Raw genomic sequence first — 12016 nt, forward strand, 5'->3', positions numbered from 1 at the left:
AGATTAGAAACGAAAGAACCTAAAGGTATCAACCTAAGGTGGGATCTAGACTTATACCAGGGAATATAGTCTGTTGAGGCACAATCTGTTTGGAATCTATAACAAAGGCCTCATATAGACAAAAATTAATGAATGTTTCAGATTACCATTTTATGCAATGCATGCTTTTGACAAGTCAGTACATAATTATTTCTAATGAAACAGATAAATCAGACTTACTATGATATAGGTCTTATGTCTTATAATAGACCTACATAAGATAGAATTCTGTAAATAATAACTCACTGAGTGCAGATGAACTAATAAGTATACACAGAAATCAAAGTATATAAGCAATATGCAAATATACAATAGGGAACATGAACACTATTGGTAATGGAAGTGTTTGAATCCATAATGTAATAATCTTATACTTAGAGTCAGATTATGACTCTGTTTTGGAGTTCTTTGCAACATTTAAATACATAGTCTCCAGGCTAATAATATGTATATATCACAATTTGACTTGTTTGAGTATGGTACTGTGTAAACAAATCTCTTCATATGAACAAACTGTGTTTTTTTTTAATTAACTTTTCCTTGTTCTTTTTATCTTATTCTTATCCTACATGCTTTATTATGTAAATGTAGCAGTTTCTTCCTTTTGACTGTTGAATCTTTTCTATAATATTAATATGTATCTATTTCTAATAATGGTTAAGTTGTACCAGTTTTTGTTTTTATTAAGCTTTGCTGTATTGATTCACGGCTTTTGTAGTTTCCATCATTAGTGGTGTTTCTTATATGTACACACTAAGTACAACTAACTGTATATGTCTCTTTTTTTCACTTGTGTATGGTATTGAAGTTGTCGAGTGTGGATAAAGTTTTGAGCTAAATATGTCCGAAACTATGTCTGGACACTGTAAATATTGTGAACTATGAGTTAGTTCAATTTGGCTCGGACATGTCCGTACTCTGTATAACAGCAATACAACGTCAATTGGTTTGTGGGAGTGATTATAGGCAGTACTGGTTATTTAATCCCTGTATGGTCACTTCCCAAACTATCTTTGAGAAAGCGCCAACCGGTGTGAAACGCGTCAGATGACGTCACTTGTCTTTCAACCTGTCGTGAGTGTTTGTGTTTGCACAGCTCCTGTATGAACTTTTTAAATATTCATTCAATAAATTTTCTATATATAATGTGTGTGTGTGTGTACGCATGTTTAAAACAAAGTACATTTTGGTTTACATGTATGCAGTAGACTAGAAAGGTAATTCTCCCTTTTTTCTTCAGTTATGGTGGTTTTAAACTGATCCTGCAAGTGGAGCGCTAATTAACGTTCCTGCCCGAGTGTTAACTGCGCTAGAAGTAAGCTTGTTGCGCTCGTACTATGAGTTGAAAGCAAACTGTTTTCGCTTGCGCGCTAACCAGATGAGTGCAAAAAGCCGAACTTAAAAAATTGCGTGTGCGTTCACATATTCCACCATAGAAGTCAATGGAGAAAAAAAAAATAACATCCTACTCACTCTTAAACCCAATCGCATTTTCTCCTGTACGCTAACCTAACATGAAAATAGGAATATTTCACATTCCAATGTTCTTCACATACAAGAATATGTTTATTCAGAAATAAATCTTTCTACATATATCTGATGTTATTTTGTGTGTATGTGTATATATCTATCTCCTATATTATAAAAGGCCAAGTATATTTGTCCAAAGCTGTCATGCGCAATAAAGACTGCGCGAGGACCAACATACCTACCTGGCTTTTAACCAACATACGTACCTGGTCAGAAAAAAATAATATAAAAATAAAAAGCGGTATATAGGTACTGGCAGACAGCTGCCAGTACTTAAAATGGCGGCAATAGTTAGAGGGGGGAGGGTCAGACTGAGACGAGAAGTGCAAAAATAATCACACCTTCTTTAATAACAAAAAAATAATAAAAAGTCCACAAGTCAAATAACAAGCCAGGAGTCAAAACCAGAGCTGGTAGTCAGACAAGCCGAGTCAGGAGCCAAAGTGACAAGCCGGAATCAGGAACAAGGAGGACAGCAGAGTCAGAAACAAGCCAGGGATTAATAACCAGGAGGGACGTCAGACAGCCATGTAATACACAGGAACTGGAACTCACAAACAGGTCTGAGACAACGCAAGGGCAAAGCATACTGAACAGAGGCCCTTTTAAATTATAAGTGATGACATCACAATTCTGAGACTGCAACCTGAATATGAATCTCTTTCTTACTCTTTCTTACTCTTTCTTACTCTTTCTTACTCTTTCTTACTCTTTCTTACTCTTTCTTACTCTTTCTTACTCTTTCTTACTCTTTCTTACTCTTTCTTACTCTTTCTTACTCTTTCTTACTCTTTCTTACTCTTTCTTACTCTTTCTTACACTCTTTCTTACACTCTTTCTTACTCTTTCTTACACTCTTTCTTACACTCTTTCTTACACTCTTTCTTACACTCTTTCTTACACTCTTTCTTACACTCTTTCTTTCACTCTTTCTTACACTCTTTCTTACACTCTTTCTTACACTCTTTCTTACACTCTTTCTTTCTCTCTTTCTTTCTCTCTTTCTTACTCTTTCCTTCTCTCTTTTTAACTCTTTATAACTCCTCTTTTTCTCTCTCTTTTTCTCTCTCTCTTTCTCTTTCTCTCTCTCTTTCTCTCTCTTTCTTTCTCTCTCTCTTTCTTTCTCTCTCTCTCTCTCTCTCTCTCTCTCTTTCTCTTTCTCTTTCTCTTTCTCTTTCTCTTTCTCTCTCTCTCTCTCTCTCTCTCTCTCTCTCTCTCTCTCTCTCTCTCTCTCTCTCTCTCTCTCTCTCTCTCTCTCTCTCTCTCTCTCTTTTGTAAATATTTTATATCTTTCCATGGACTCTTATCAAATTACAGTGAGAGCCATTATCTCCAAAAGGTAGAACATTTATGTCACGGATACTGGGCTGCAGGGGCTGAACCTTTGCCCCCCCCCCCCCCTATAGACTTCACCCCAACTGTTTCTCAGTGGTTTTGGGCTCCTCAGAGCAACCACAATCTATGGAAGCTTTTGTTTGGTGTATTACCAGGAAAACCCTCCTAGGCTGGCCGGGCTTCTGAAACTCCCGGTCGCCTCACTCCTCTCAGGCTGGCCGGGCTCCTGGAACTCCCGGTCGGCCACAGGACACCCGCTAACTTTACCCCTGGTAGCTCCAGCAGCCCTTTGCCCCAGAGCTCTGCTCTTTTGGGGATTGGTAGCCCCTAGAGAGGACAAGAGCTGTGGCAATTATCAGAGGGGAGCTCCTTTGGGAACTGGGGGTTTTGGACACCCCAAACCCCATAACTTCAACGGACTGTAACCGAGAGCTTTAAAATGGAAGTGCCGCCGCTCCACCGGGATCACCCGAAACTGCCACCCTTAAGTATTGGGATTATGTGAGACTGTGGCTCCTATGGAGGTGCCGGGCTGTCTGGAGAGGCAGGAATGGCGGGAAAATTGTGGGATTGTCCTTTGTGTTATCAAGATGAGATGTGTGTATAAAAGGAGTGTGTGTTCTCAATAAAATCAGTTCTTGTTCACCTGAAGGCTAGTCTGTCTAGTCATTTGGGTGAGCTCCAGGTAAAATCACTTTCCTGGGCTACATAGAAATCACTTTCCTGGGCTACATAGCCACTTGTTCCAGGCAGAGGAAGGACCCGGTCGACGGCGCTACCCAGTCGGGGTAGCGGGAAAGTCTGTCACAATTTAGAATAGTGTAGAATTTTCCCAGGAGTAGCCATCCTATGAAAATTCATCCAAAGGTGCAGTGACAAATCATCCAGGAAGTCTCAAAGCTCTAGGTCTAGGTCAACATCTAAGGAACTACAGACCACTCTAGTTTCATCTAAAATTAACATTCTTGGGCAAAAAAAAATTAGTTAATATCTATATATCTGTTATGTTAAATGTCGGCAAAATACTTTTAAATAGTTTTATAGTTATTGTTTACTGTCCTTTTTAAATATAGAACATGGTATGATAAATTAATGATACAATGTATTGAATTAATAGTATAATAATAATAATTCTTATTTATTCAACTAACCAATATACTGAAATAATTGACCTCCCCATTGTAAAGTTATCCTCAGTGCACTCCCGGTTTAAAGCATAGAAATCCAACCCTTTCTGTCCAACATATTCTGTCTGCAAGCCAACAGTTTTAGATATAACTGTAAGCATTTGTGAAATATATATTTGAGCACTCACTACTACAAGCCTAGAATGTAAACTTTTGCACAGTTTCTTGCATTATTTAAAATTATTTTTATCAGTAATTTCTTTGTACCGACTCCAGATTGTTTGATACTCTACTAACTGGATCATTTGCAGTTTTTCATAGAGTGTGGGGATTCAAAAAAATTGAATTTTATTGGTCCATGTATTCTATACTGTATTACATCTTATGAGATATTGGGTGAGGTGCAAACATTTTTTTTTTTTTTTAATTCTGTAGCCATAAATGTAACCAAATAAGATATTTCTTTAACAAGATATGATGAGTCCACGGATTTCATCCTTATGGGATATCGCCTCCTGGTCAGCAGGAGGAGGCAAAGAGCACCACAGCAGAGCTGTATATATATCTCCTCCCTTCCCTCCCACCCCAGTCATTCTCTTTGCCTGTGTTAGTGATAGGAAGAGGTAAATTGAGGTGTTAGTTTAGATTCTTCAATCAAGAGTTTATTATTTTTAGTGTAGTGCCTAAGTGTGCTACTTTGCTTTAGGGTGTAGCCTAGACCAGATCAGTCTCTTCATTTAAAAAAGAGAAGCATCTGGTGGCTTCAAAGCAATGGGAACTGGAGGGATTCTATTCTCACTGTGCCTCCCATGATGTGTGCTGCCCTTCAGCTGATGGTCTTAGCATAATTTAACTAAGACCCGGTATGTCTCCACAGCTCTACAGGAGGGAACTGCAGAACCTCTTGGATGTGGGACTGATCATGCTGTCGTTCAGCTTTCAGGTATGTACAGCTTTTTTATTCTGGGACAATCTTAACTCAGAAGAGGGCTGTAGGGGTTGCCTATCGTATGGGCTTAAACCTGACTCAATTTGGTGGTACAGTGTATTTCAAGGGAAAATGTGAAATGCTGACTGTCAGGGTCACGTAGTGGGGCTAACTTTGTTCCTTTGACTCCTACAGTGACGTTATGCTAATCAAGGCTGTTGTTTGACGCTGGAGATAAGAATAATTCAGAGAAAGCGGCTTAGTTTCGGTCGGATGACCGTGATGCATGTGTTAACGTGTTTTGTCAATATGATTAGCTGCTGTGAGCAGTACTAGTTTAAGCGATTTTATTTTCAAGGGTTGCGGTCGCTTATAATATTTATTTACGGCCATTTTTACTTTGCAAGAGGCCTTCTCTCTGATTACCGCCCATGAGGGGCGGGGCTGATTTTGCGCGCTTCAGACCGGATGCGTCTGGAAGCCGCGCTCTTCTGGCTGAGATCTACAGAGAACGTGTTTTCTGGACACCTGTCGAGATCGCATGGTTATAGTAATTAAAGCAGGCGGTCTTGAGCGTCCGGGTGTTTGGCTGTTTATGTCACTGTGTCATGGGGGCAGGTAGGCGCCACAGCGGAGCTGTAGCGAGGTGCAAGTGCCAAAGTTTATTAAAACCTTACAAGATAGAGTAATATTTACTAAGGGTCTTATTGTGCTCCTTATTATTGCATAGTTTTTATTGCGGAGCAGTATGCTTCTTTTTTCAAAAAATTATTACTAATTAAGAAAAAAGATGATCAGTATTGCTGGTTAGTTTATCATCGGTGAACTTCAGGAAAGTACATGTGGAACCCCCTATTCCTTTTTGTCCCTCATGCACTGAGAAGGCTTTACAATTTAAAGAACACATTTTCTTTAATGCAAGTGTGTCTAAGGATGCTTCTCAGACTGATGAGACTCAGGGTATGCCGCAACTTTCTCCCCAAGCGTCACAACCTTTAACGCCCGACTAAGTGACGCCGTGTTCTTCAACTGCGTCCACTTCATTCACTCTGCAGGATCTGGCTGCAGTTATGTCATCCACTCTTACAGAAGTTTTACCAGTGTTACAAGGCAAACGCAGAAGAACAGAGACCCACGTGGTCCCTGCGACTTCTAAGGCTTTAATGGCTATCTCCGATATACCTTCCCAGGGAATTGGGGGTAGGGAGGCCCTGTCTGAGGGGGAACTGTCTGACTCAGGAAGTGCATTACCCCCGACAGATTCGGACATCATGTCCTTCAGATTTAAACTTGAACACCTCCGCCTTTTGCTGTGAGAAGTTTTAGTGACTCTTGGACGACTGTGACTCTATTGTGGTCCCGCCAGAGAAATTGAGTAAGATGGACAAATACTTGGAGGTCCCTTCTTATTCCGATGTTTTTCCGGTTCCTAACAGAATTTCGGAAATTATTGCTAGTGAATGGAAAAGGCCGGGTATCCCGTTCTCCCCTTCCCCTATTTTTAAGAAAATGTACCCTATAGCTGACACTGTTCGGGACTCTTGGCAGACGGTCCCTAAGGTGGAGGGAGCTATTTCTACCCTGGCGAAGCGTACAACTATTCCTATCGAGGACAGTTGTGCTTTCAAAGACCCCATGGATAAGAAGTTGGTGAGTCTTCTCAAAAAACTCTATATTCATCAGGGGTTTTTATTGCAACCGGCGGCTTGCATTGTAACAGTCATGACTGCGGCTGCTTTTTGGTTTGACGCTCTAGAAGAGTCTCTTAGAACTGAGACCTCTTTAGAGGAAATACAGGACAGAATTAAGGCGCTGAAGCTGGCTAATTCTTTTATCACGGATGCTTCCTTTCAGATTACCAAGTTAGCTGCTAAGTGTTTGGGATTCTCCCTCTTAGCACGTAGAGCTTTATGGTTAAAATCTTGGTTTGCGGATGTGTCCTCTAAATCCAACCTTTTGGCTATTCCTTTCAAGGGAAAGACCCTATTCGGGGATGATTTGAAAGAAATCATTTCTGATATTACGGGAGGTAAGGGTCATCTCCTTCCTCAAGACAAGACATCTAAGCACAGGGGACGACAGAGTAATTTTCGTTCCCTTCGTAATTTCAGAGGAATCCCCCCCCCCTCCTCTGCCGCTAAACAGGAAGGGAATTATTCTCAAACCAAAGCCACCTGGAGATACAACCCAAGAAGCCCGCTGCTGCTCCCAAGACAGCATGAAGGGGCGGCCCCCGATCCGGGACCGAATCTAGTAGGGGGCAGACTTTCTCTCTCTTTGTCCAGGCTTGGATAAGAGACGTTCAGAATCCCTGGACACTAGACTTTGTGTCTCATGGGTATCAGTTGGAGTTCGAAGGTTTCTTCTTTCACGATTGTCTGTAGACCAGATAAAAAGAGAGGCGTTCTTACGTTGTGTAGAAGACCTCTCCCCTGTGGGAGTAATTTGTCAAGTTCCAATACAGGAACAGGGGCAGGGGTTTTACTCAAATCTTTTTGTGGTTCCCAAAAAAGAGGGAACATTACGACCCATTTTAGATCTCAAGAGTCTAAACATGTTTCTCTGAGTTCCATCCTTCAAGATGGAGACTATTCAAACAATTCTTCCATTGATCCAGGAGGGTCAATTTATGACTACTGTGGACTTAAAGGATACATATCTTCATATTCCTATCCACAGAGATAATCACCAGTTCCTGAGGTTTGCCTTTCTGGAGAAACATTTTCAGTTTGTGGCTCTTCCTTTCGGGCTGGCCATGGCACCCAGGATCTTCATGAAGGTTCTAGGGTCTTTGCTGGCGGTTCTCAGACCGCTGGGCATTGCGGTGGCGCCTTATCTGGACGATATTCTGATCCAGGCGTCGTCTTATCAGCTGACAGAGTCTCATACCGACATTATTCTATCCTTTCTAAGGACTCACGGGTGGAAAGTGAATCTAGAAAAGATTTCACTAATTCCACAGACAAGGGTTTATTTCCTGGGAACTCTAATAGACTCTATATACATGAAAATCTTTTTGACGGAAGTCAGAAAGTTAAAAATTCTGAATACATGCCGATCCCTTCAGTCCAATCATCGGCCATCAGTGGCTCAGTGCATGGAGGTAATTGGATTGATGGTGGCGGCAATGGACATCATTCCGTTTGCTCGTTTTTCATCTCAGACCTCTACAACTGAGCATGCTCAGACAGTCGAATGGAGATTATGCAAATTTGTCTCCTCAGATAGATCTGGATCAGGAGACAAGGGACGTGCTTCTGCAGACCCACATGGGTGATAGTGACAACGGACGCCAGTCTACTAGGATGGGGAGCAGTCTGGAATTCCCTGAAAGCTCAGGGTGTGTGGACTCGGTCGGAGTCTCTACTTCCAATCAATATTCTGGAGTTGAGGGCAACATTCAATGCGCTTCATGCTTGGCCTCAGTTGGCCTCGGCCAAACTCATCCGATTTCAGTTGGACAACATCACGACTGTGGCTTACATCAATAATCAGGGAGGAACAACGAGTTCCTTAGCGATGACAGAAGTATCCAAGATAATTCGGTGGGAGGAGGCTCACTCTTGTTATCTGTCAGCAATCTACATCCTAGGGGTGGACAACTAGGAAGTGGATTTTTAGAGCAGACAGACGTTTCATCCGGGGGAATGGGAACTCCATCCAAAGGTCTTTGCCAACCTGATTCTCAGATGGGGCAGACCGGAGCTGGATCTCATGGCATCTCGTCAGAATGCCAAGCTCCCGAGATACGGATCCAGGTCCAGGGATCCTCAGGCCGAACTGATAAATGCTTTGGTTGTTCAACCTAGCTTATGTGTTTCCACCGTTTGCTCTCCTGCCCCGGGTGATTGCTCGAGTCAAACAGGAGAGGGCTTCGGTGATTCTCATCGCTCCTGCGTGGCCTCGCAGGACTTGGTATGCCGATCTGGTGGACATGTCCTCTCTGCCACCGTGGAAGCTTCCATTGAGGCAGGACCTTCTCATTCAGGGACCCTTCCATCATCCAAATCTAGTTTCTCTGCAGCTGACTGCTTGGAGATTGAACGCTTGATTTTATCTAAGCGAGGGTTCTCTGATTCGGTCATTGATACCTTGATCCAGGCACGTATGCCTGTTACTAGACAGATTTACCATAAGATATGGCATAAATATCTTTATTGGTGCGAATCCAAGGGCTACTCGTGGAGTAGGGTTAGGATTCCCAGGATTTTGTCTTTTCTCCAAGAAGGATTGGAGAAAGGGTTATCAGCAAGTTCCTTAAAGGGACAGATTTCTGCTTTATCTATTTTGCTACACAAACGTCTGGCAGATATTCCGGATGTTCAATCTTTTTGTCAGGCTCTGACTAGAATCAAGCCTGTGTTTAGACCACTCCTCCTTGGAGTTTGAATTTGGTTCTTAAAGTTCTTCAAGGGGTTCCGTTTGAACCTATGCATTCCATAGATATTAAGTTGTTATCTTGGAAAGTTTTATTTTTGGTTTTTATTTCTTCTGCTTGCAGAGTTTCTGAGCTTTCGGCATTACAATGTGATTCTCCTTACCTTATTTTTCATTCTGATAAGGTAGTGTTGCATACCAAACCTGGTGGTTTTCTTCCTAAGGTTGTTTCAAACAAAAATATTAATCAGGAAATTATTGTTCCTTCATTGTGTCCTAATCCTTCTTCTAAGAAGGAGCGTCTGTTACATAATTTGGACGTAGTCCGTGCCCTGAAGTTTTACTTGCAGGCGACTAAGGAATTTCGTCAATCATCTTCATTATTTGTTGTCTTTTCTGGGAAACGTAGGGGTCAGAAAGCTACGGCTACCTCTTTCTTTTTGGCTGAAGAGTATCATCCGTTTTGCATATGAGACTGCTGGATAGCAGCCTCCTGAACGAATTACGGCTCATTCCACTAGGGCTGTGGCTTCCTCATGGGCATTTAAAAATGATGCTTCTGTTGAACAGATTTGCAAGGCTGCAACTTGGTCGTCTTTTCACACTTTTTCCAAATTTTACAAATGTGATACTTTTGCCTCGTACGAGGCTGTTTTTGGGAGAAAGGTTCTTCAAGCAGTGGTGCCTTCTGTTTAGGTTCCTGTCTTGTCCCTCCCTTTCATCCGTGTCCTATAGCTTTGGTATTGTATCCCATAAGTAAGGATGAAATCCGTGGACTCGTCATATCTTGTAAAAGGAAATTTATGCTTACCTGATAAATTTTATTTCTTTTACGATATGACGAGTCCACGGCCCACCCTGTCATTTTCTGAGACAGGTCTTTATTTTTGTTAAACTTCAGTCACCTCTGCACCTTGGCTTTTCCTTTCTCTTCCTAACTTTGGTCGAATGACTGGAGTGGGAGGGAAGGGAGGAGCTATATATACAGCTCTGCTGTGGTGCTCTTTGCCTCCTCCTGCTGACCAGGAGGCAATATCCCATAAGTAAGGATGAAATCCGTGGACTCGTCATATCGTAAAAGAAATAAATTTATCAGGTAAGCATAAATTTCCTTTTTTCTTGAACTAGAATTGTGGCTATTCTATACCGTCCTATGTCTTGTCTCTTGTATCTTTTCTCATTCAGTGTGCCACGGGTTTAGATGCCGATTTGAAGTCTGGTATGAACACAGATTGTCCAAAAAATTACGTAGACGAGATAGCTAATGAAGCAATCAACGTATTGTGGAACGTGTGGTAAGATAATTTTAATTTCCCTTTAAATATTGAAAAATGTACCTAATAAAGAATATATGCTTGGTAGTGTACATAACTTCTTTTGATGTCACCACATCCATGTGTGATGATATTATAGGGAACAAGGAAGTACCTACTGATGCAATCATTTATATTAGAAGGCTTTAAAAGCCTATATTGTAGTCCCCAGACAACTTACAGGGATAATAGATCTCTCATTTGAAAAGGAGTGTTCAGATGAAGGTGATCCCTGTAAAAATGTCATTGGCCTGCAACAGTCTATGAAATATTTACCCTGAGGGGGAGGGGCCTGTATTTCCCCGTAGGATGAAGATGATCATCATTTAAAATAGTGATTACCTGTACCACTAGAAACCAGGTGGTGGTGGTGGATAGGGACTATTCTAAAGCCCCTATCTGATTTAAAGGGACAGTCAACACCAGAATTTTTGTTGTTTTAAAAGATTAGATAATCCCTAAAATTACCCATTCCCCAGTTTTGAATAACCAACACAGTTCTAATAATACACGTTTTACCTCTGTGATGACCTTGTATCTAAGCCACTGCAGACTGCCCCCTTATTTCAGTTCTTTTGACAGACTTGCATTTTAGCCAATCAGTGCTCACTCCTCGGTAAATTCACGTGCATGAGCTCAATGTTATCTATTCTATATGAAACACATGAACTAACGCCCTCTAGTGGTGAAAAACTGTCAAAATGCTTCAGATTAGAGGCGGCCTTCAAGGTCTAAGAAATTAGCATATGACCCTCCTAGGTTTAGCTTTCAGCTAATAATACCAAGAGAACAAAGCAAAATTGGTGATAAAAGTAAATTGGAAAGTTGTTTAAAATTCCATGCCCTATTTGAATCTTGAAATATTTTTTTGGACTTGACTGTCCCTTTAATTATAGGAGTATGAGAGCCTTCATGTGAAAAATGAAATTCCCTTTGTAAAATTGAGTCACTCCACCCTCAGATTTACAGGAGGTCATTGTGGTAATGGTGGCCACAATGAAGTATGATACCCCAATTCTAGTGCAGGGTCACACAACTATGCCATTACTACTCATTTGTGATAAAATGGCAAACAATTATCTACCTGTCCCTAAAGATGGCAAACAATAAAATGTGTGTTTGAGATATTGACTCCATTTTTACTACTTACTATGTGCATTTTAGAAAATTTTTTTTAATAAAAAAATATTTAATTTCATATTTTCATATAGCAGCATTTTCCTATATTGACAGGAGTCTCTTTTTTTTTTTTTTTTTTTTTAATACTAGTAATGCTGTGGAAGTCCCATTTTAGTTGCACACGAAAAACACTTGCCTAAAGTGATGGTAAATCCTAGTGTTTTTGAAATGCTAGGATTTAACAGTGC

At 41.0% G+C, this 12016-nt stretch overlaps 1 protein-coding gene across 2 annotated transcripts in view; it reads left to right on the forward strand.

Annotated features, from left to right (window-relative positions):
- HEATR3 (HEAT repeat containing 3) overlaps positions 1-12016 on the forward strand; it is a 369897-nt gene that overhangs the window by 21126 nt on the left and 336755 nt on the right. For both annotated transcript variants that reach the window (XM_053699553.1, XM_053699552.1), the window contains exon 4: positions 10522-10631. In XM_053699553.1, the coding sequence (XP_053555528.1) occupies positions 10522-10631 (110 nt within the window). The remainder of the gene's footprint in view (positions 1-10521; positions 10632-12016) is intronic.

The sequence above is a fragment of the Bombina bombina genome, chromosome 1 (genome assembly GCF_027579735.1).
Source record: "Bombina bombina isolate aBomBom1 chromosome 1, aBomBom1.pri, whole genome shotgun sequence".
NCBI classification, from domain to species: domain Eukaryota; kingdom Metazoa; phylum Chordata; class Amphibia; order Anura; family Bombinatoridae; genus Bombina; species Bombina bombina.